At 39.2% G+C, this 24,789-nt stretch overlaps 1 protein-coding gene across 6 annotated transcripts in view; it reads left to right on the forward strand.

Moving 5' to 3' along the window:
* The window catches only part of ccser2a (coiled-coil serine-rich protein 2a), a 622,973-nt gene that overhangs the window by 108,790 nt on the left and 489,394 nt on the right, over positions 1-24,789 (forward strand). For all 6 annotated transcript variants that reach the window (XM_043679239.1, XM_043679240.1, XM_043679236.1 and 3 more), the window contains exon 4: positions 14,111-14,201. In XM_043679239.1, the coding sequence (XP_043535174.1) occupies positions 14,111-14,201 (91 nt within the window). The remainder of the gene's footprint in view (positions 1-14,110; positions 14,202-24,789) is intronic.

Consider the following 24,789-nt stretch of genomic DNA (forward strand, 5'->3'; position numbering starts at 1 on the left):
GTTCCACAGATTCACCACCCTCTGACAGATGAAATTCTTCCTCATCTCAGTTTTAAAGGGTCAGCCCCACACTCCAAGGGTGTACCCCTGAGTTCTAGTCTGTCCTGTTCTTGGAAACATCTTCTCTATGGCCATTAACCAGGCCCCTCAATATTTTGTGAGATTGACTGAGATTCCCCTCCATGTCCTTCTAAACTCAATCGAGTACAGACCCAGAGTTCTCAACTGCTGCTCATATGCCAATCCCTTTGTTCTTGTAAACTTCCTTTGGAACCCCTCTGATGTCAGCACATCCTTTATATATCTGGCGCGGGGGGGGGGCGGTGGTGTGGAGAGTAAGCGATAGCTGGAGATAGAACCCAAAGAGAGGAAAATAGTTTGACAGTCAAAAGAATGATTAATTAAGGGGGAATGAATAGCTGCCAATGGGGACTGTTAGTGGTTGACAATGGGTAGTGTATAATAGCAGCCCATGTGATAACAAGGCATGGTGTGAGGGGGTGAGAGAGAACTTGGGGAATGTGCCCAAGCCCTAAAAGTGTTGAATTGGATATTAAGTCCAAAAGGCTGCAGGGTTTGCAAGCAGAAAATAAGGTGCTGTGGTTCCAGCTTGTGCTGAGCTTCACTGGAGCACAGTAGCAGGCCCAGGACACAGATGTTGGCCAGAGGGTGGGTGGGCGAGGTGTGTGAAGTGGTAAGCAACTGGAAATCAGAGTCTTTTTTGCAGACCAAACACAAGTGTTTTGCAAAGCGGTCACCCAGTCTGCGCTTTATTTCCCCAATGGAGATGGACCAGTACCTTGCCTCTAGCATGAGGTATTATCTTTTTTAGCAGCCTCATGTGTGGAACCTTGTCACAGACCTTCTAGAAAACCAAATAGATTGTGGCCTCCCCTTAGTATGCTGCTTCTTCCTGGGATTAATTTCTGCTGTGCCTCACAAATTGTCTTCAGAAACTGCCAATGCTGCTTCTCTGTATTCCCTGCTAGACACCCCCTTCCAATCAACTCTGATCAGCATCTCCCCCATGTCTTCAGTCAGAAGGTTGTTTCTCTGGGAGTTTTCAACACCAATGCTGGACCTCTCATCTTGTAGCATCAGGTCAAATGTGAGCAAGGAGACCTCCTGCTATTAGCCCCCACTTCTAATCCATAGTGACCATCAGCAGCACACTTGTATTCAGTCACAATCTGAAACTTCATAGCCTGGTATATGCACCACTTTACCATTACCATAATGCCAGGAGATCAGTCCTGGTTCAATCAGGAGTGCAGGAGGGCATGCCAGGAGTAGCAACAGATACACTGACAAATGAGGTGTCAGTCTGGTGCAACTATAATACAGGAGTACTGGCTAAACTGGAATCAGCATTTGATCAATTGGCCTAAGAGCTCCCACAACTATACATCAGATCTAAGGTTTGCAATCTTGCCAGTTGGGAATGATGCTAGACAATTAAATAACTCCTTAAAGGCTCCGTACATCTACCTATCGTTAATGATTGGGGATGCCAGCACAACGGTGTAAAAAACAATCTATGCATTTTCATCCACTTTTGACTAAAACTGCTGTAAGATTGATCCATCTCAGTCTCTTTCTGTGTTCCTTACCAACATAGATTGTAATTTTCATCTAATTCACTTCAGTCCACATGATATCAAGGAATAGGCGTTGATATTGGATACTTTCAAGTCTGTGAGCACTGACAATATTCTGGCCAAAGTACTTGTGCTTGGTAATTGGCAGTACCTGAGCTAATCTATTCCAATAGAGTTATTACACTGGCATCTACCTGGAAATGTGGAAAATGATTGCGGTATGCCATGTTCCCAAAAGTAGATCATACCCAACCTTACCAGTTATCTTCATCGTCAGCCAAGTGGTTGAAGTTATTATCAACAGTTCAGACCTGAACATTGATGCTCAGGGCCATTCAGTTTTTGAGCTCATTACAGCATTATTCCAGAAATTATTAAAGTAGTTGAACTTCAGGAAGGTGAGAGTGACTCCCATTGACATGAAGACATCATGATGCTACACTTCTCCAGCTTCCACCCTAAATATATTAAAGCAGCCATTCTCTATGGACAATCTCTCTGTATACACAGGATCTGTTCAAACGAAGAGGAATATGACGGGCACTTGGAAGTATTCAAGGATGCCCTCATAAGAACGGGGTACGATGCTCAACTCATTGACCACCAGTTCTGATGTGGCACAGCAAGAAACTGTAATTACTTCCTCAGGAGACTGACACGTGCTGCAACCGACAGGGTACCCTTTGTTGTCCAGTACTTCCCAGGAGCTGAAAAACTACGCCATGTTCTTCGTGGCCTGCAACACATTATCAATGAGGAAGAGCACCTCACCAAGACCTTCCCCACACCTCCATTTCTCGCCTTTAAGCAACCACCAAAGCTCAAACAGATCATTGTTTTCAGCAAACTGCTTGGCTGTCAGGACAACACCTTTGTTACAGTAGACGCTGCAAGACGTGTCAGAGTGTTAACGCGGATATCACCATTACACGTGGGAACATCTCCCACCATGTACGGGGCAGGTTGGCCAATGTCGTTTATCTCATACACTGCAGACAAGGATGTCCTGAGGCATGGTACGTTGGTGAGGCCGAGCAGAGGCTATGGCAACGGATGAATGGGCACCGCGCAACAATCAACAGACAGGAGTGTTCCCTCCCAGTCGGAGAACACTTCAGTGGTTCGGGACATTCAACCTTGGAGTTTGAAGTGACCATCCTTCAAGGCGGACTTCGGGACAGGCAACAATGCAAGTGGCTGAGCAGAGGCTGATAGTCACGTTCAGTACCCATGGGGATGGCCTCAACCAGGACCTTAGCTTCATGTCACACTACAGGTGACCCCACTGCACTACACACACACACTCACATGCACACTGTCACGCGCACGCTCTCTCACGCACACTCCTACAGACCCATACACAAATGCAGATCCTCTCATACACAAGGTCTCTCTCATACGCTCACACATACATCCTCTCACAGTCTTATACTCCTTTACACTCTCACTCACACATGTACACAAACACACTCTCTCACACAGACAACCATACCCTCCCCACACATAAACACGCACACACAAGTTTATGGGGTGAATTTGTACTTGCAGAATTACATTTTATTTTGCTCAAAAAACTACATTAATCCATGTAAGATTTTGTAAATCCCTTTTTAAGATTAGAATCAGTCTGAACATTGGGGCACAGACAGCCTCACACTGTGTACCTCACACCTTCAATGCATTATCTGGGCTGACATGGCACCTTTTGCTAAAGTTCACGTGAGAGTGTAACTTTAAGAAAATTCTGGAATTTACATTTGAAAAACCTGAAACCAACATATCCATTCTAAAAGATGAGAAACTTACAAATAATCCAGGTCTTTCTCAATATATAATTTCAGTTATATCACTGTTATCTTTTGTGATAGATTCTGTGTCCTACAAACTTATACTCCACAACCACCTGATGAAGGTGCAGCGCTCCGAAGGCTGGTGTTGTCAAATCAACTTATGAGACTTTTAGCTGCTGTTGTGATTTTTAACTTAAGACATCATTTGGCAGACTTGTTATGAAGGTGTCCTAATAGAACTGGAGTCAATAGAAATTATGGGAAAATGGCATGGTGGTTCAGTGGTCAGCACTGCTGCCTCACAGCACCAGGGTCCCAGGTTCGATTCCAGCCTCGGGCAACTGTCTGTGTGGAGTTTGCACATTCTCCCCGTGTCTGCGTGGGTTTCCTCCGGGTGCTCTGGTTTCCTCCCACAGTCCAAAGATGTAAAAGGTCAGGTGAATTGGCCATGCTAAATTGCCCATAGGTTAGGTGCGTTAGTCAGAGGGAAATGGGTCTGGGTGAATTACTCTTCGGAGAGTCGCTGTGGACTTGTTGGGCCGAAGGGCCTGTTTCCACACTGTAGGGAATCTATCTCCACCGATTGATGTCAGACCTGTCGTTCAAATCATCATTTAGTAGAAGAAGAACTTGAGTATTGTTGAAAAAGATTTTTTTTAGCAAATATTTGAATTTTATCAGCAAATGGTTGTGTTTGTTAGTGATATCATCTCAGTCCCAGAACATTAGCTTGAGGAGCTCATGCACTGGTGTCCTTAGTCTAGCCATCTTCAGTTACTTCGTCTATAATCTTCACTTCAGAGGGGATGTCTGCTTATGACTGACCAATTCTCAACATCAATCACAACTCTTCCGATGCCAAAGTAGCCAGAAACTGAATCGTATCAGTCAAATAAATATTTTTGTCTATAAAGGTAGGTCAGAGGCAGACTCCCCAAAGCCTGTCCACTATTTACAAGGTATAAGTCAGGGACATGATGGAATATTCTTCACCTACATAGCTGGGTACAATTCCTATAATATTCAAGAGACTTGACACCATCCAGGAAAAAGCAGTCCACTTTACTGGCACCATATCCACAAACATTCAGTATTTATGCCCTTTACTACTGAGATACATTGGAAGCAGTATATCATCTACAAGATGTACTACAGCAACTCACCAAGTCTCCTGCAGCAGCACTATCCAAACCCATGACAACTCTCATCTAGAAAGACAAGTTAGCAGATATATGGGAATATTACCACCTGCAATTTCCTCTTCAAGCCGCATAGCATGCTGACTTGGAACTATGTTGTTGTTCCTTTACTGTTACTGAGGTGAAATGCTGGAATCCTCTTTCTATTAGCACAGTGGGTGTACCTTAACTTGCCCTCAACTACATCAGTTCAAGTCGGCAGTTCAGCACCACCAAGGATGGGCAATAATCGCTGCACTTGTAAGGACTGTGCACATACCACTAAATAAATAAAAACATTTGTACTTAAATATGTTGTATGGTTTTATTGTTTTTTGTGATGCTTTTCTGATTTTTAAAACTTTGGCTCCTAATTTGTTTTGATTTTGCTGTTCCCATCATGAAGCAATATCTGCAATGTTTGGAGGTAAAATTTCTGTTCTGGGTACAGTTAGAAATCTGGATAAAAGTTGTTTATCCAAAATAATGCCTTGGAATAAATCTGAAATATAGCACAGTTTGGTGCCCAGCCTTTTTACACTTTGTAACTTGCATGAAAATGCAGAGCAATGCAGCAGAATGTGAAAGACTATCGTGATGCATTGTAATATGTGATTTAGTAGATGTCTCATTGCAAAGCAATCCCACCTATTTAAAGCTGAAGCATTTTCACTGTAACTCATTTATACTTAGAGCATTCTTCAGTAAATTATATGCTTCGATGACTTTGAAACCAGGGATAACACATTTTATTTATTCTATAATAGACATACCAGTGTTTACAATTTTCATCAGGTTTCCAATATAACTTGGAATTCTTGTAAATTGAAAGAATTAAACCATTAAATGTCTCATAAGTTGGTGAATACTTCAGTGAATTCCAAGGATATCTCTTTATATTTTTCATAAGTGAATAATGCTTACTATTTTATTATTTTGGGGTAATGGATTTAGTCCCAGCTAGGACATCAGAAATAACCTGTGTTAACATAGTTTTGTGTTTTCGGAAATGACCATAGCAATGCGTTTAAGGTGCATAAAAAGCTATTATGTGTGAGGTTAATATAGGAGAATAAAGCAAAAAGATGATATGCACAAAACCTTCCATCCTTCCTATTTAATGCATGACATACATTTAAAAAGAAGGGAACATTGATGATAACAATGCTGTAAATTGTGGATATTCTTGTTAAACAGTTGAATGTGTGCCGGATGGGGATAAAGGCCATCTTGTGTAGCCATTTTCCCTGTTTTGTTGGCACAGCTTCAGCATGAAACCTGAGTGAATTGTTTGCATGTACTGTTTGCTTGCACTTAACTCACAGTATGGCTGCATCATAACTCAAGAATTGACTGCTTGCTTTTATTTTCTGCGGCTGATGCCATCAGAGTTTCTGAAGCTAATGGCAGGTTGTATTCATTTATGATGTGATACTAAAACTGCTGTCAGTACAATTTACAAGTATACACACAAATGGATTTGGGAAAGGAGCAAGAGAAACGCACAACTACAATAACCTAGATGGATTGAAAGAGGACTAATATTCCATTAGAGTGCATCGAAACTGCACGTTTATACATATCTCTCAAAATGTGCTGTCCATATGGGTGCACTTCTCAACAGTTTTTGTGAGTCTTTCCCTTGTCCGATGTTCATAACAAAACCTCTTTAGATTAACTTACAATATGTTAATAAACTGTCCCTTCAGTAGAGATGCTGCAGTGCTACTGCTAATGGGAGGGTAGAATTGCAATGTGGCTGTTCTGACAGGTTCATGGCTATTATAAAATCAGTTCTTATAAATTGTAATCAAAATAATTAACTCTTCATTGTGACAATAATAAAGCAATAGGAGATAAAGTTTTATAGTTAGATTGTGTGCAGAAAAATAAGTGTAAAATAAAATGTAGGTAATTATCAGTTGGTACATTGTACTGCCTCAATCATAGAGTCTTCAGAACTTATATTGTAGAAGGAAGACATCTGACCTGTTGTGTGTCCATGGTCCTTCAAAGAGTTGTGATTAGCTCCAAGTCCCAATTTTTTTTTTGTCTGCAACACTGCAAGTTCTTCATATGTAAATACCTGTCCAAATCTGTTTTAAAATAATAAATGGAATCAGTTTCCACTACCTTTCCAGATTGCAACAACTCAGTTAATAAATTTCTCTTTGTCGCCCCCTCAAGAACTTCTGCCAATTGGATTTGGAATTGGTATCTCTACTTTTTGAACACTTGACAGAGGGAATAACATTTCTCCATCTATGTTTTCAAAAATCATCATCCTGGAAACTTCAATTGGGAGAAATTACTTCATTCTAAGCATGATGAATATTTTGAACTGGGTACCTCAGACAAGTGTGGGTGTACCATAACTTAATAGTATTAAGGCTAGGATAGATTTTGATGCCTTGTGAATTAAGGTATATGGGAATGGACAGGAAAGTGAAGCTGAAGCCCAGGATTAGCCGTGAGTTACAGGCTTGATGGTCCACAAGAACTACACCTCCTATTTCTGTGTTCATTTGTTCCCTGTTTTGGGAAAACAATTATAATCTTTTTCATTCTTTCCTCATAATTGAAATCCTTCATCCCTGCTATCACCCTTATTCCATTCAAAGATTTTTCAACTTTCCTGAAGTGTGGTGCTGAGAATTATTCACTGTCATCGAACTGAGGTTGAACCATTGGTTTGTAAAGATCATGTCTAACCTCTGGCCCTTTTATATTCTGTTCCTCTAGAACCCAGATTAACCCACACACTTTTTTTTTTAGCCACCTTATCGGTCAGCCCTGTTACCGTTTAAGGATTTGGTTGTATGGACACATATTCAACCACACTTTTCAAAATCCATTCAATACAACATGACCATATAAATCCCCCCAAAGTTCAAACTTGTGCACACTGAACTTCAGCTGGCATGCTTCAGTCCATTTCAACATCCACTCTGCCATTCTGAAACTTGGGGCTATCCTCAGCTCTGCAGAATGATATTTTAGAAGCTGTGATTCTAATTCTGGCTGCTGAAGTGATAATTAATTATAATTGGATTCATTTAACATCCATCACCTTGATAAAGAGCACAGTTCGCAATAGGCAGCCAAAAAATAAAACAAGGCCATAATTTTCCACACTTGTATCAATGACAGTGCTGAGTTTTTAGGGTGAGTATTTTTAACTTTATTTTTTCATTAACTTTATAATTTTAATTGTGTTACTTCTAGTTTTGAGTGTTTTGTGCTGAATTGTTGAATCCATATGTTGTTACAGATACAAATGAACAACCTTTCTGGCCACTAATTCTCTTAGAATTCATTTATCCCAAAGTGATTAGATTTTACTCTGATTTAGTTATCTGTGTATGAAGAGAAGATATTTGACTTCTAATACTTTTAACTTGTTCATGTCGTGTACTTGATGTATCAAAAAGCTAGGTCAGAGTATTGTGAATCTTTGTGAAGTCAGTTTCCTGATCGATATTGATTTCACACAGTGGCTGGTGTAGCAAGGTTGAGGATTTTTACTTGGGTGTATAGGTGCACAACATTGAAGCTACAGGATTGGTGGAGAAAGCAGTAAGAAAGCACACAGTAATGTGGGTTTTATTAATAAAGTGCTTAGAGTATAACAGCAAGAGGTAATGTTGAACTTGAGCGAGGCACTTGTCATACAGCTATTGAGTCATACAGCATCAAAACAGACCCTTTGGTCCAACCAGTCCATGCCGTGCATAATCCTAAACTAAACTAGTCCCGCCTGCCCTACTCCTGGTCCACCTCCCTCCAAACCTTTCCCATTCATGTACTTACCTAAGTCTCTTTTAACCATTGTAATTGTGCCTGCATCCACCACTTCCTCAGGAAGTTCATTCCACGTGCGAACCACCTTCTGTGTAAAATAAAAAATGTGCCCTGCATGTCTTAAAACATTTCTCTCCTCTCACTTTAAAAATATGCTTCCTACAATTGAAATCCCCCATCCTAGGAACAGGACACCTCCCATTAGCCCTATCCATACATCTCATGACCTTATAAATCTCTGAAAGAGTATCTCTCAACTTCCAATGTCCCAGTGCAAAACTTCCAACCTATCCAGCATTTCTTTACAGCTCAAACCTTCACCAATGTTCTGTACAACCAAAACATGACTTCAAACTCCTATACTCAATGGACTGAGCAATGAATGCAAGCTTGCCAAATGCCTTTTTAACCACACTATCTATAGGTGATGCAAACTTCAAAGAATTATGTCCTTGAATCTCTAGGTTCCTCTATTTGACAATGCTACCAAAGGCCTAACCGTTAACTGTATAAGTCCTGCTCCTGTTTGTTTTTAGAATTAGAATTAGAATCCCTACTGTGTGGAAACGGGCCCTTTGGCCCAACACGTCCACACTGAACCTCCTGAAGAGTAACTCACCCAGACCATTCCCCCACCCTATATTTACCCCTGACTAATGCACCTAACCTACATGCCCCTGAACACTATGGGCAATTTAGCAAGGCCAATCCACCCTAAACTGCACATCTTTGGGAGGAAACCGGAGCACCTGGAGGAAACCCATGCAGACACGGGGAGAATGTGCAAACTCCACACAGACAGCTGCCCGAAGCTGGAACTGGCACCGCCTCAAATATAGAATACTAAAATTTGTTTTGGTGTCCCAAAATGCAATACCTCACATTAGACCTCAACTGAAGTACTGTGTACAATTCTAGGTGTCCTATATAGGAATGATGTGAATGCATTGAAGATCGTGCAGAAGAGATTTACGAGAATGGTTCCAGGAATTAGAAACTTTTCTGTTATTGGGAAGGATTGTAGCCTCATTGTCTGAAACCCCACATGTGAATTGTTTCCACAGGAGGACAGTTGTGGAGTCATGATGGGAGAGAAGGAAGCCATTTGAACACTGAGTCAATGCCAGATTTCTTTAGAGCAGTCCACTCCTCCTCCATTCCTCCACTCTATCCCTTTCGCCCTGTAAGCTCATTTCCTTTCAGTTCCCATTTAATTTCCTTTATAATTCATTCATAGACGCCTCTTCCATCAGACCCCAATGAGAGGCAATCTTATTGAACGTGATTCTTCCGGGAGTTGACAGGAAAGGCTCTCTTCCTTTTGTAGGAGAGCCTCAGACCAGAGGGCATAATCTCAGAATATGGAGTTGTCCTTTTTAATAAAGATGAGGTGGAAGGTTTTTCTTCCAGAGGGTAGTGTATTTTTGGAATTCTTTACTGCAAAGGACTGTAGAGGCTGGGCCATTATGTGTGTTCACGGCTGAGATAGACTGAATTTTATTCCGTACAGAAATTGAAGATTATAGGGAAAGAGCAGGAAAGTGGATTTGAAGAGTATGTTAAAAATCACACAACACCAGGTTAAAGTCCAACAGATTTATTTGGAAGCACTAGCTTTCAGAGTGCTGCACCTTCATCAAGTGGTTGTGGAGAATAAGATTGTAAGACACAGAATTTATAGCAAAAGTTTACAGTGTGATGTAACTGAAATCATATATTGAAAGAGACCTGGATTGTTTTTTAAGTCTCTCATCTTTTAACCAAAATGGTCATTCTAAAAGATGAGAGACTTAACAAACAATCAGTACAGGAATTGAAGATTATAGGGAAAGAGCAGGAAAATACATTGAGGTAGAGGATCAGCCATAATCATCTTCAATGGTTGAGTAAGCTCTATGGCAAAATGGCATACTCCTGCTCCAATTTCCATGTTTTCATGAGGCTTAGAATTGTTCACCAGCTTTTTATGTAATACTTTGTCAATAGGATCTTCATAAGTGGATCAAGAATGAGATGACCGAGTTTAAAGTTGATTTTCAAAAGAAGTGATGTGAGAAAGAACCGTTTTCATCTATCATATCAATTATCTTCCTTTTAGTAACTTTCTCTGTTGCTTCATCAGAAAGAAAAGTTAGTTGAGCATGATCTGCTTTGTACAACTCTGTGCTGTACTCTTTAAATCTTTCCAAATTCCTGTTGTTTGGTTCATTAATTATTATTTCTAAAACCTCACCCATCACTGACGTTAAAGTAATCAGCCTGTAGTTACTGTGCTTCTGTTATTTCCACTCTTGGAGTAGCAATCTGGGATTCAAGCATTAGATCAGGTGACTTCATCCTCTTCCTTAGCAGATCCTGATATAAAGTACTCGTTAGGTTTTCAGGCCTTTCCCCTGCCTCTTTACTGATCTCACTGTTTGTCTCTAATAAATTACATTCCCTACAGTGTGGAAACAGGCCCTTCGGCCCAACAAGTCCACACTGACCCTCCGAAGAGTAACCCACCCAGACACATTTCCCTACATTAACCCCTGGCTAATGCACCTAACACTATGGGCAATTTACCATGGCCAATTCACCTGACTTGCACATCTTTTGAAATGTGGGAGGAAACCGGAGCACCCGGAGGAAATCCACACAGACACTGGGAGAATGTGCAAACTCCACACAGACAGTCACCCAAGGCAGGAATCAAAGCCAGGTCCCTAGCACTGTGAGGCAGCAGTGCTAACCACTGAGCCACCGTGCTGCCCACAATAGGCCCCACTTCAGCTGTTATTGCTGATTATTTGCGTGCCATCGGCTGATGTACTTTGGATTTCCTTTTATGTTCGTAACCATTCAATTTACAGATTCTGTCTTCACCAGCCTTATTTTGCTTTTCTTATCAACTTATTTGTTGTATTTGGCCTGATTCTCACATGAAGGTGATAAAAGAAATGTTAAGGAGGTTAAGAGGTTGTTGGAAGTTAACTGTGTTGTAAAAGATACAAATGGGTTTGTTTCATGACCAGTATTTGTTAGCAAGTGAAAGGACCTACAGTTGGTATTTTGCAGGTGACAAATGCTGTTTGTGATTAATCCTGCCCATTGCCAATTATTGCTACTGTACCTCTCTGCCAGTTTCTAGTGGCTGCTTCAGTTAGAAAAAAATAGCGTTTGGCTGCATTTAGGGAAGGAAAAAAATGTGCATTTCAACAGTGCTTTATCACTTCTCAAATGTGTGAAAGCACTTAATACACAAACCATTACTTGGAATTGAATTGGCTATTATGTCAGCAAAAGTGGCAGCTAATCTGCACGGAGAAAAATTCTGTAAACAGAACTGAGATGGACAACCAATTAGTCTCTTTTTAATGGTGTGATCTATTAGGAACTTTGGCCAGGGCACTGTTGTTTGAATAGAGAGAGGCAATCTCTTAAGCCATTGAAACAAGCTGATGGGTTGACTTTCTTCTCTAAATAATGATGCTTGAACTGATCCACCATTATGATTTATTTCACTGAAATGTCAGATGAATTTATAAGTTTGTAACATTTGTCACCAAATTGAGCTTCTGACCTCACCCCCATTATAAAGACTCTGATTCTACCTTTGTGCCATTGTTTACTTGCTGAAGACTTCACTTCTATGTCTTTGTACCTTTTGTTTTGCCCTATTCCTTTTTTTTCTTATTGGCTTCCAATCCACCACCCTTTACTTCCAGATTGTCCAAACTTATGCTGCCAGTGTCATATACTGTACCAAACCCCCACTCTCTCATAACTGGTCTCAGTAAGTGTGACCATGAAACAACCAGATTATTGTCAAGCCTGTTTGGTTCATTAGGGAAAAAAATCTTCTGTTCAGAAATCAGGACTACAAGTGATCCCAGTCGCACAGCAATGTAGTTGATTCTTGGTTAAAAATCACAGAACACCAGGTTATAGTCCAACAGGTTTATTTGGAAGCACTAGCTTTCGGAACGCTGCTCGTTCATCAGGTTTTCCACAATTGCCTGATGAAGGAGCAGTGCTCCGAAAGTTAGAGCTTCCAATTAAATCTGTTGGACTACAACGTGCTGTTGTGTGATTTTTAACTTTGTACACCCCAGTCCAAAACCGGCATCTCCAAATCATAGTCAATTCTTAACAGCCTTCTGAAATGACTGAGCAAATTACCCAGTTCTGTTCAAGAGGTGCCTCATCACATCTATGAAGGGCAATTAAGAATGGCAAATAAATGCTGATCTGGCCAGTGATAACTGTATCATGAATGAGTAAAAGTTTTTTTTAAAAGTCAGACCGAATGTTTGATTATAAGAGTGGCACTGAAGCAAGTCATTGCCTGAAATCATGCGATTTATTATCCTGATAGATTGTTCAGCACATCGCAATTTCCATATGAGAGTATTGCTTAAAGCTCTGTTCAGAACATTAAATAACAAACCTATCCCATTACCAACAATGCTGGAAATGCTCTTAGGTCCCTCAATATCTGCAACGTGGAAGGCAAGGTAAAGTGAAATGTAAAATGTTTTTGATGTGGAAAAAAACACCTCCTTGCGATCTTTTTATAAATCATGTTTCTAGCATTTGCTTTTCTTTCTCCCTATATACCTCACTGATAATCACTTATGAAAAACAGAATGAGTGAATTCTATATTTACGTTCCAGCATTTAATCCAATAGTAATTAAGAACTTGTTGGTTTCATTTCATAGTTTAGGAAATTTTCTGTGACAATGTGTTTCGCTCAAAAAAGTATATTACAGGAGCAGTGAGTATGAGATTTAACTTGAGCAGTTGCAGTTTCTGTAGTATATTTTCTAGCTTTTCATTCACTGGCGCAGTGAATCCTCTATCAAATGCATTCAGAGCTTTATTTTTATATCACATTGGATTGATTGTCAAGTCTCTCTAGTACTACACACTGAGGTCAGTTCTTCCTTTTGTCGGATTAGATGCTTTAGTTTAGCCGAGAAATATTTCCTTTGAAATTCAGCTCAATCGTTCTTTGTTCCCCATCCTTTGGCTCACGTGGGATGTTTTTCATAAACTCTTGAAAACATATCACTCAAAAGTTGTTTGATGTCCCTGAGAGAGCTCTGAAGCAAAATGAGGGCCTCAATAAGGTGAAGGACTCAGAAGATTGTTTGTTGCTTTGTTGTGAAAGATAGTTATCAATGCAAATAGGGAACATGAGAAAGGACAATGGATTGTGTCTTTAGTGACAATAATGCACTGTTCACATCCTTTTGCCCTGACTGCTATTGGCTAAAAGGTCTCAGAGCCTAGTTTTTTTATTCACCAGTAAAGTTTCTCTTCTTTGAAAAAGGAAAAAAGTAACTTTTTTAATTCTACTATTTGGCATTTGTGTTTATTCTTTTCATCAACAATGAGATAAGTTCCTGCTTGTCATTTGTAGTTTGTTTTTGTTAACGTGTTCCTTGCCTCTTTCCTCCCTCAACTATATTAATCTATGAAATTGGAACATCATGGTTTGAACATAATAAGCAAGGAAATGTGCTTGAAAGCAATTAAAACAAATCCAGTTGAGGATAGGTTATTTTTAAAATTTTCAACATGGAATCTGTTAGTTACATTACAGTTCTGGAATATTTTGTGACCACAGGTTTGAATAATGGGGGTGACATTTGAACTCGCTTAGGAATGAAAACTCAGTACTTCTGCTTTAACAAGAGGAAAACAAACATCCCTCTTGCGCACATTTCTGAGCTTCTGTCTTTGCTAATTTCCTGCAGGATATTTTGAATAACCTGGAATCAGGTGATCTGGATGAAGATGATCTCATGTTGGATGTTGATCTGCCTGAGGATACTCCTTGCAAGCTGGGTGAGTAAAGATTTACATTTAAATTTCAATAGATCCTGTGAGTAACCTACCTGAGGGGAAAGTTTATATTTTCAATATCCTTCTCTCAGGAGTAATATCTGTTGTTTCTGTTGATTATTAAGAAGATATGTGATGACTGTTAAATTTGAATGCTAAACTTGCTTTTTGTCAGCTTCTGTTGAAAACAGAAAGTTTCATGATGCAAGAATTTTTGTCCTTTTTTGCCATAAACTCATCAACTATCTCATTTTTTTAAGGTGAAAATAAAACACATGATATCTTCAATATGTGGTGTTCCCAATACTTAATGTTAGATTTTAATTATTTCTTGTAATACTCTCAATGCAGAGACAAGACAGCAGTCTTTTTCTTAACAATATCATTGACAATCCGTTTAATGATTTTTGTTCATACAGGGTAGTTGAATTAAAGTGAAAGTAGGTGTATCAAGGATTAAAAACTTTGGAGCTGTTTTCTCTCCTTGAATTCATGGTATTTTCCATTAATGTGCTTGTCTGTCTATGATCCAGGAATTACACCAGTATTAATGATTCATCTTTTTCCTAGGTGGGTTACCTTAAGATTAATGATTATCTTTACTTGAAATAAGCTGTTTTGCAGTGACTGTTGTCTCAAGCTTCAAATACCATTGTCTTGAAATTGGAAGAATATTAAATATCGGCACGAGGTTTTAACAAGCTAATGCATTTAAAATGCTGAGAATTACACAGGAACCTCGATTATCCGGCATTTGTTTATCCGAATATCGGATTACCTGGTAAGATCACAAGGTCCCGATGCTCGGCTAAACCACGTCATCTGGCAATCAGTTATCCGGAATTCAGTCAACCGAGCGAAATATTGCCTGCCCGTGTCCTTCGGATAATTGAGGTTCCTCTGTAATTGGGAATGAGAAGCTTCAAAGAATTTGGCATGCTGCCAACATAATAGAACAAACACAAGGAGTGAAGAATCTGTTGGAGTTATTCACCTGTTTTGATAATTTCTTCTGTTGCACAGTAATGTGATAGTTTTTGCTGTTGTGAAATTGAAAAGCCAAGATGATATTGTGCAATATTAATCTCTAGCATGCACTTTTTATTAAGAACTTCGTAATCAGTTCTATCAGCTTTAAAGCTCTTCTTCAGTTTTCTGATTTTTGGATTAGTTAATGCCATTTGTAGTGGCAATTTTCAGTGCACAACTATCCCATTTTTAAAACAAACGGTAGCTATTGATTTATGTGATTCAGTTGTCTTCCACAGTGTTCTTGAATGTTGATGTTTGGTAGTCATGTAAATCACTACAAAAATGCAGGATTGGCTCCTTCCTTTATATTATTTCGTTCCCATTTTATTTTCTCTGTGTGTTCTTTTTAATATATACTATTTCCTAGACTTGAGGAAGAGCTTCAGGTTTGACACATTGATTATTTTTTCTTTATAAATGCTAGCTCATGCTGAATATTCCCAGATTTTGTGTTTAAGTATTTATTGTTAGCAAAGTGGATGTAAAATATTAAATTAGATATGGCAGGATTTTTAATCAGAATTCCTTCGAGTAAAACTGTCAAAGACCATTTCCAGGACATAGGTAGATATTGGTGAATTTAGGATATTGGGAAAAGGTGTTTCACACAAAAGTGATCAGTACTTCGAATGATCTTCCAGGTAGGATAATGAAAGACAAAACTTCAGATTAATTCAAATGACAAGAAGAATGAGTATGGAGTCGTCCATCTCTGTGATATTGTTCAGGTCAGGTTGGAAGGGAAATTATTTTGGAATTGGAGCATTCTAACTCAATGTAGAGTGTGTCTGATATCAGGAAATACGCTCACTCCTTTTTAATGGGGAGTAGAATTATTAAAATCTGCCTTGAAGTAGGCAGTAGTTTATGATTCAGGGAGATGATGGCATTGTGGTGATGTCACTAGCCCCATAATTCAGAGCAGCCTAATGCTGGCCAAATGCAAGATGGCAGCTGATGGAGTTTGAGTTCAGTTAGTAAAATCTGGGGTTGGGGCTGTCAGCAAAGGATTCGGTGACCTTGGAGAGGGGGATAGTCTAAGGGGTGGTTAGTAGGAGTTGCAGGTTGGGTTCTGATGTCTGTGCAAGAGCAAGGTGATGATCCAATCTTCTGGGATGGGGGGGAGCAGAGAGGTGGAGAGTTTCCCTCAATGTGTAAAGAGCACTCTCCCTTCCTTCCTGCACTTTTAAAAGGAACTTGATTTCAATAAGATGGTATTTCCACTTCTGCTATCTTGCCCACACTAACCATATAATGGATTGGGAACGTGAAGTTGGGATTAATTGAGTTTTAACAAGCTCAATTAACCCTTCATTTTTATTGACATATCGTGGACAGGTTGCCAATGTCAGCATTCAACCACTTGTGATTGGGGATGGGTGGATAGGAAGGTGGTGAGCTGGAGAGCCCTTTTACTTTATAAACACTCTATTCCATAAAATATGCTCACAATAAGGAAATGCTGTGAATAAAAATGTGTGCTGCTAGTTCCACTGTGGAACTTTGTGTAATCCATTCATTTGGAGTCGATTACCTTCTATACCATCGTAACGGATCACGTTTTCACTGTATTGTGACAAACATTTCACAGCTGGCTGATCTGTGGAAAGTGAAACACAATTTCTGATCAGACATGGACCCAAATATTGACTTCTTCTTGACTTTTTCTATTTCATTCTGCAGCATTTTGTGTTCGAGCATGAGATCCTTGGGAACCTTTTGTTCTTTATTCCAGCTTCCTGAACAGATAGCTTGTTAATGCTTCTTAGATTTGATTGAAATGCACAGCACTGAGTGAGCTGGTTGACCTTTATGAAAGCATAATAATGTCATGTACGGTGTCTGTGTCACGTGTTGAGAGACTCGTGGGAGGATTTGGCAACAACAGGATTAAGCAGCTTGGCAATGTAAACTTTTGATTGCATTCTCTGATTTGCATCCTGTAGATGTAAAAGCTGAGACCTCTATCTAATGATTATGATAAGGTAATGGAGGTGAGGATGGGTTGGGGCAAATATGTGTAGATATTATATTTGACATTAATTCCAAAAATTAGAATTATCATGAAAAGCATTTCTAATTAGAACTTCATGTTGTTTTACCATTGGGAGGCAGTGTCACTCTAGAAATACTGTTTCCACTGATTTTCATTGCTGTGTTCTGGTGCAATTAATTCTTGGAATGGCATAAACTGAATGCAAAATGAAACCTTTGGTTAGATTCATTTGAAAGGGCCTCATGTTGCAGAGTGCCATCTGGTCTCCCCTGTGCTGTCATCTCATCTTTTATTTCCAAATTGTTTAACAATCACTTTGCACCAAAGATATTTGATAAGCAGATTTTATAAATCCTGGGTACAGTGTTAAAACCGAGGTCACATTTCTTCAATGGCGGTATGTGTGTAATTCTTGATGCTAGTTCTTGGAAGTTGGAAAAAACCCAATCTCAAAGGACTATGTCACAGAAAGCCTCAGTGTTCTGGTGTGAAGAAAATTATCATCCTTGTCGTTTTTATTTTTGGAAAAACAAAATTCTTTTTTCACATTTAAAAAAAAATTGTTTTTGTGTAATGACCAGCTCCCTACTTAGGTATACTTAGTGGTCTTTATTCTTAATGTTGTGGACATGAGCCAACACTCAGTCACAGATGGGGCTGGATCAGAGCAGTAACAGTAGAAGGAAAAGGAATTGACTTTAAACCAGAATAAGAATGCTGAAATCAGAGCTGAGGGTATGCATAAGCAGTACCACTGGGATAGAAGTGTTGTGAGTGGCTTGCGCTCTCTATTTATTTTTGATGCTTTCTGACCCTTTTTCCCCTTCCAGTTTTTCCAATCCCCCTCAACCACTATCACCTACATGCCAACTGTCCCCTTCTGAAAATGTTGACACATTACTCAAGTACGATGAATCCTCTGGCAGCTATCCCCATTTGCTATTCTTGTTGGGTGATCTTCGATGCCATGTGTCAGTAGACACTGGACTCAATATATTAGCGCTGCTTTCTCTTCACAGATGCTGCCTGACCTACTGGGCTTTCCCAGCAACCTCTGTTTTTGTTTCTGATTTACAGCATTCTCAGTTCTTTTGGTATTTACTGGTGTATGGCAGTGTATGTTCTAGTATATTGTAAATGTTCACTGATGTGTATGAACTAGGATCTTTCTAGCAAAATATCGTGTGGGATATTTTGCAAAAAACATTGCAAGTGCATCATGAGTTTTGCATATCAATTACTTATTCTAATTCATAGCAGTAAGGAATAATTTATTGACCAAAAATGTGTTGTGTTAGGCAAAAATGGAGTCAAGATGTTGCTGTGGCTCATTAGCCATAATGTGCTAGCGAGTAGTATCTCCTTTGCTCCCAGCCATCCCAATTCCCAGATTCCCATGAAACTGGTATTTTTGACAACTAATGAGGAAGGGAAATGCAGCTTGTCATCTTGGGAAGATCTAATCTATGAAACACAAGTACAATCTTGAATGGAATTGTTTCATATCTTGTTCTTGTAATGTATTTGTGCTGTACTTCAGGGCTTTACATTATAAATTTTCATTTATGATGGCAACCCATTTGAAATAAGCCTTTAAAACTTGATTTTCACATTAGCTAAGCTTATCAGTACTGAATTAGCACATGATTTATTTGATAGGACAATACCTTTGTGTTTAAAATAGAACTGCATTCTCAATTTGCAAAATAATTTTGCATCTTTATTAGCAATTACTTGTTTTAGAAAGAAGCTGAATTGTGTCATTTATTGTGAAGGTGAAATGCAGATTGCAGTGAATAATGAACATCAGACTACAGAATTTAATAAGTGAATTATTTAATTTAAATAGGATCCTTGGAAAAGGGGACAGTGATATACCTACATTTGCCAAAGGCACGTCACATTGAAACTTAACAGTTGGGCTCCTTGAGACAATGGGAACGGAAACATTGATGAGCTGGCCTGCCCAGAAGAGGACTCATCAAATTTTTTGTTCTTGGATTTCGATGATATGTGGTCTTAGACAAATAACTGAAGAGAAAGCAGAAAGTATATACATTGCAGAGGGTGGAGTGTAGAGGAAAAAGTGGAACAAACAAAACTGAGGTTTTTGCCAGCTTGTGTGTGTGTATGCACGTGCGCAGTTTATGCATGCAGCTGATAGAGGAAATATTGTATGTCAAAGCTGCAAAGTCAGAGTGTTGCCTGCAGCAAAATTTGTACCTTCATTGCTAATGGTGGAAAGGTTTCTCATGCCAACATCACAATGATGAACGGTGATAGCATTATGTGGTAGGTTTACCAATGCAGAGACATGTTGGACTTCGACCTGATGATGCCCTTGTTAATTTCTTGCAGAGTGGTACATTGAATGCAGTTGGAAAGGTGCTCTCATAATTTTGGAACTAATTTTTTTTTATTGCTGAGAATTAATCCAGATTTATAACAAAGCAAAATGTCCAGTAATAGATCAACCGTAGGATGTATTCGAATGTCTCTGATTAACTCATGCAGAAGTATAGTTATCTATCCTGGAGCAAGGCATATTTTGTTCTTTGTATTATTGCAGGAACATGACATTAACATGCATTTTTGCAAAGGTAAAATGTGCTTGTGGACTAAATAGACTGATATTGTAAAATAATAATGGTGTCCTTCAATAAATGAGCTGTAACAGCTCTGAAAGTTGCTGTCCAAAGTGTGATTTGAAACAAAACAAAATGGTAATTTTAAGGAGACCAGGTATATATTTATTCCATGACTGTAGCATTGTTTACTCTCCACTGCTGCTACCTTTTTCACTCAGCTCAAGTATAAAGCAAGGTACCAGCCTGATGGAATTAAGTAGAATCCACAGCATTGGAATAGGCCAATTGATCCAACTAATCCACATTGCTGTTGTACTCCACATGTGCCTCCTCCCACTCTAATTACCTCTTCAACCTTGACTCTCTTCCTTTCATCGTCATGCATGCAGCAAGCTTCCTCTTAAATCTGCTTTTGCTCAGGATAGGATATACTGTCAGAACAATCCTTCTGATTTAGCCATTTTTCAGACCTACTTGGTGCTAATGCTTCTAACCTATGCAGCATCCCACCCTTTATGTTTAAACTCTGCATTTAAATTAATCTGGTAATTATATATTGAGATAAATTGACCTGTGTGTCCCAGTAAAAGTTAGGATCAAATTCCACATATATACCACTGTAGAAATAAAATCTTCCAATCAGTTATATTCAGGCCTCCTTGCTCTGGACTCAAAAGCAAATGGAAACCTTTTCTGTATAAGGAAAATTAAATAAAATAACATTTTCCAAAGGGTGGTGTCTCTCTCCACTACTCATAGACATGATTTTCAAACCTAACTTTGATGAATTTAGATTCAAAATGATGGTTTAAGGATGAAATGTGTTTTAAAATTGTTTTTCTTTTGGATGTTACTGGAAGTAAGATCCCCTTTGATTGCACTGCTTAGTGTAGTTTAGTTTTATTGAGGATTTTACTCAAACTGCTGTATTATCTGGACATTTTTAATTAAAATTATGCATTGCATGATTGCATTTTAAGGAAGCTATTGAACACGTTTTGTGAGATATACCTTGGCCATTAAGAAACTCTGCAGCCAGAGGTGAATTTGTAATATGTTAGCAAGAAATGAGAATTGTTTCTGAAGATAATAGGGGCATTATAAACTTGTGGTAAAGGCTATTGCAATCCCCAAGTAAATAAATGGATGACATTCTTTCTAGATAGGGTCCACCAGGGATCTGTAGATAACATTAAAAAATGGTCTACCATTGTGTCCCATCGGTACAGTGCAGTGCTAATGTTAAACCTGATCCTTGTTCCCGCTAGTATTTAGATAAAAGGTTTCTCTACAGGCGGCAGCTGGCAAAAAGCCTCTCTTCTGCGTGACTGGAGAAACTAAGATTAGGATATAAAGAATAATTCCTCCACAGATCAGATTTTGAATTCACTTAAATGAAAATGAGCTTAGGATAGGATATACTGTCAGAACAATCCTTCTGATTTAGCGATTTTTCAGACCTACTTGGTGCTAATGCTTCTAACCTATGCAGCATCCCACCCTTTTGTTTAAACTCTGCATTTAAATTAATCTGGTAATTATATATTGAGATAAATTGACCTGTGTGTCCCAGTAAAAGTTAGGATTGTATTTATTATTAATATAAATTGCATGTTATCTCTTATTAAATGGTAGTTGGATTGTCAGAGGAAGGAAATCTTGCTGCAGTTTTATGAAGCATCGGTGTGCCCAGACTTAGAATATTATGTATCGTTTTGATCTCCAGACCTTAGAAAGGATGAGCTCATGTTCATCACAAGAGAGTAGGACAGTAGGGTATAGAACTGTTAGATTGATTCCTGGAATGAAAATGTTAAAAACATAACTTTATATTTCCTTCTGTTTGAACTGTGTTCTAAAAAATACTATTCTAAACCAAGTTGTCTGTGCAAAGTGATGGCTGCATTTTGAAAATCATGTTTAGTGGGGCACAAAGTTGCTTTCCCTTGGAACATGGAGAGCAAAAGTAGGCACCACTGAGCCAGTGGGTTCTGAACTAAGGGACAATTGTGTTGATTGGCTTCTCACCAGGGGGTCATGGCTTGTGTGAGACCAGTGCAGCAGAAAAACCATCCAATTTGCAAAGAAAAAGCATTTAAAAAATCTGACTCTCCAATAACAGCAAGTTGTCTTTCACTCACCTTTCTCTGCAATCCCTTGTTGAAAGAGGAATAACATGTCTTTAAAGTCAGTGAAAAGACAAATTCCAAATCAGTGAATGAAAGAGCATCTGTGTGTAAACAACCTTGTGTTAACAGCAAAGATGAAAATGAAATGAAATGGAAGTAACCAAAAGAAATGATTAATTAACTCCCATAGTCCCGACTGGTTCTACAGAACTGCTTCCCTGATTTTCTTTTTCTTTTAGCATCCTTACCCATCCATGTTCTGCCTACCTTTGTGTGTCTGTCTGCATGTGAAAGATGGAGAATCTAAGAAGGGGTAGTATTTAAGTTATAGAGTTTTAAGTTAGCAATTAATATTTTCTAATTGTCATTGGTGAAAAGCAATGTTATTTGTGATGATGCTGCTCCTTTAACAAGGCTATGTTCAAGGTTACGTTGTCCTTTTTTTTTCAAAAGGAGTTGTAAAGGCAGAGGTTCTGATATGTCTGGAAATACCTAATTGAGAAGGCTTTTAAGTCTTGTACAATGAAGGAGGAGTGACCAGTTCTGCCAGTTCAGGGTTTGGTTTGGTTTGGTTTGGTTTTAGCAGGTAATCAGTTTGGAGCTACTGGTCAAAGAAAACTGTTGGGAGGAAAAGATTCCCGGATTCAACAGAGGTTTTCTGGCTGACTCTCTCTCTCGCTGACATCTCTCCTGTAAAAACCTGTGTTTGATTTTATCTTTTTTTGGTCAAGGAAATGCTTATGAGAATGTTGCAAGTATTTGGAACAGAATCATTAAGATGTGATAGAGCTGATTGGGTTTTCAGATAGGTTAAATAATTCTAAATTTGCTTCTCTTTTGTTCATGTTTCATTGGTAGTGTGTAAATAAATTCTGTTTTGTTTAAAACGGCGTGGTTGGGCCAGTTGCATCACTCCTGGATTATCCACCCAACCCCACCAACAACGAGAAAAGTTAGGGCATCCTTTTTGAAATGTTTCAAGGTGGGGGGTGGGTGCAGGTGGGGGTGGCTGGCCTGGTCCATAACACATTTAACTGAAGAAAGCTACAACACTAGGATTTGGAAGTCCTTCTGCATACAGGACAAATAAAATGCTAGCATAGAAATTCAGATAATAGAGAAGGCAAATGGAATGTTGGCCTTTATTTCAAGGAAATGGCGGGTAAACGTAGGGAAGTTTTGTTAAAACTACACAAGGGCACTAATCAGATCACACTTGGAATACTGTGAAGAGTTTTGGGTTCCTTCTCTAAGGAAAGACACATTGACGTTGGAGGCAGTTCAGTGAAGACTCATTAGATTGATCTTGGGTATGCAGAGATTTTCTTATTAGGAGAGATTGTATAGGTTGGGCCTATATCTACTGGAGTTTAGAGGAATGAAGGGAATGTTATTGAAACCATATAAGATTCTTGGCAGACTTGACAAGGTAGATTAGAGAGATTGTCTCCCCTTGTGGGAGATTCTAGGATGAGAGGGTGTAATCTCAGAGGAATGGAGGTTGGGTCTGGGTGGGATGCTCTTTGGAGGGTTGGGTGGACTCAGTCGGCCAAATGACCTGCTTTCACACTGTGTAGGGATTCTATGATTCTATAGTTAAAAGATAAAAGTAGAGAATTTTGATAAATAGAGATGTGAAAATAGGTAAGTCCTCTGGGCTGGATTTATCCAAGGATTCTCTGGGAAGCTGGGGAGGAGATTGCAAAGCCTTTGGCTTTGATTTTGACATCATTGTGTATAGGAATAGTGCCAGAAGACTGAAGGATAGCAAATGTTGTTCCCTTGTTCAAGAAGGGGAGTAGAGACAATCTGGTAATTATAGACCAGTGAGCCTTACTTCGGTTGTGGGTAAAGGGTTGGAAAAGGTTATAAGAGATGGGATTTATCATCATCTAGAGAGGAATAAGTTGATTAGGGATAGTCAACACGGTTTTGTGAAGGGTAGGTCGTGCCTCACAAACCTTATTGAATTCTTTGAGAAGGTGACCAAACAGGTGGATGGGGGTAAAGCGGTTGATGTGGTGTATATGGATTTCAGTAAGGTGTTTGAGAAGGGGCCCCACAGTAGGCTCTTGCACAAAATACAGAACACTGGATTGAGGGTGATTTAGTGGTTTGGATCAGAAATTGGCTAGCTGAAAGAAGACAGAGCCTGGTGGTTGTTGGGAAATGTTCATCCTGGAGTTCAGACACTAGTGGTGTACCACAAGGATCTGGTTTGGGTCCATTGCTGTTTGCCATTTTTATAAATGACCTGGATGAGGGTGTAGAAGGATAGGTTAGTAAATTTGCAGATGATACTAAGGTTGGTGGAGTTATGTATAGTACTGAAGAATGTTGCAGGTTACAGAGGGACACAGAAAGGCGCAGAGTTGGGCTGACAGGTAGCAAATGGAGTTTAATGTGGAAAAATGTGAGGTGATTCATTTTGGAAGGAGCAACAGGAATAAAGTGTACTGGGCTAATGATACGATTCTTGGTGGTGTAGATGAGCAGAGAGATCTCTGTGTGCATGTACATAAATCCCTGAAAGTTGCCACCCAGGTTGATAGGGTGGTTAAGAAGGCATATGGTGAGTTAAGTTTTATTGGTAGAGGGATTATGAGGTCATGCTGCAGCTGAACAAAGCTCTGGTGCGACCGCACTTGGAGTATTGCATACATTTCTGGTCACTGCATTATAGGAAGGATGTGGAAGCTTTGGAAAGGGTTCAGAGGAGATTAACTAGGATGTTGGATGGTATGGAGGGAAGGTCTTATGAGGAAAAGCTGAGGGACTTAAGGCTGTTTTCATTAGAGAGAAGAAGGTTGAGAGGTGACTTAATTGAGGCCTATCAGATAGAATTA

The sequence above is a fragment of the Chiloscyllium plagiosum genome, chromosome 38 (genome assembly GCF_004010195.1).
Source record: "Chiloscyllium plagiosum isolate BGI_BamShark_2017 chromosome 38, ASM401019v2, whole genome shotgun sequence".
In the NCBI taxonomy this organism is placed as follows: Eukaryota; Metazoa; Chordata; class Chondrichthyes; order Orectolobiformes; family Hemiscylliidae; genus Chiloscyllium; species Chiloscyllium plagiosum.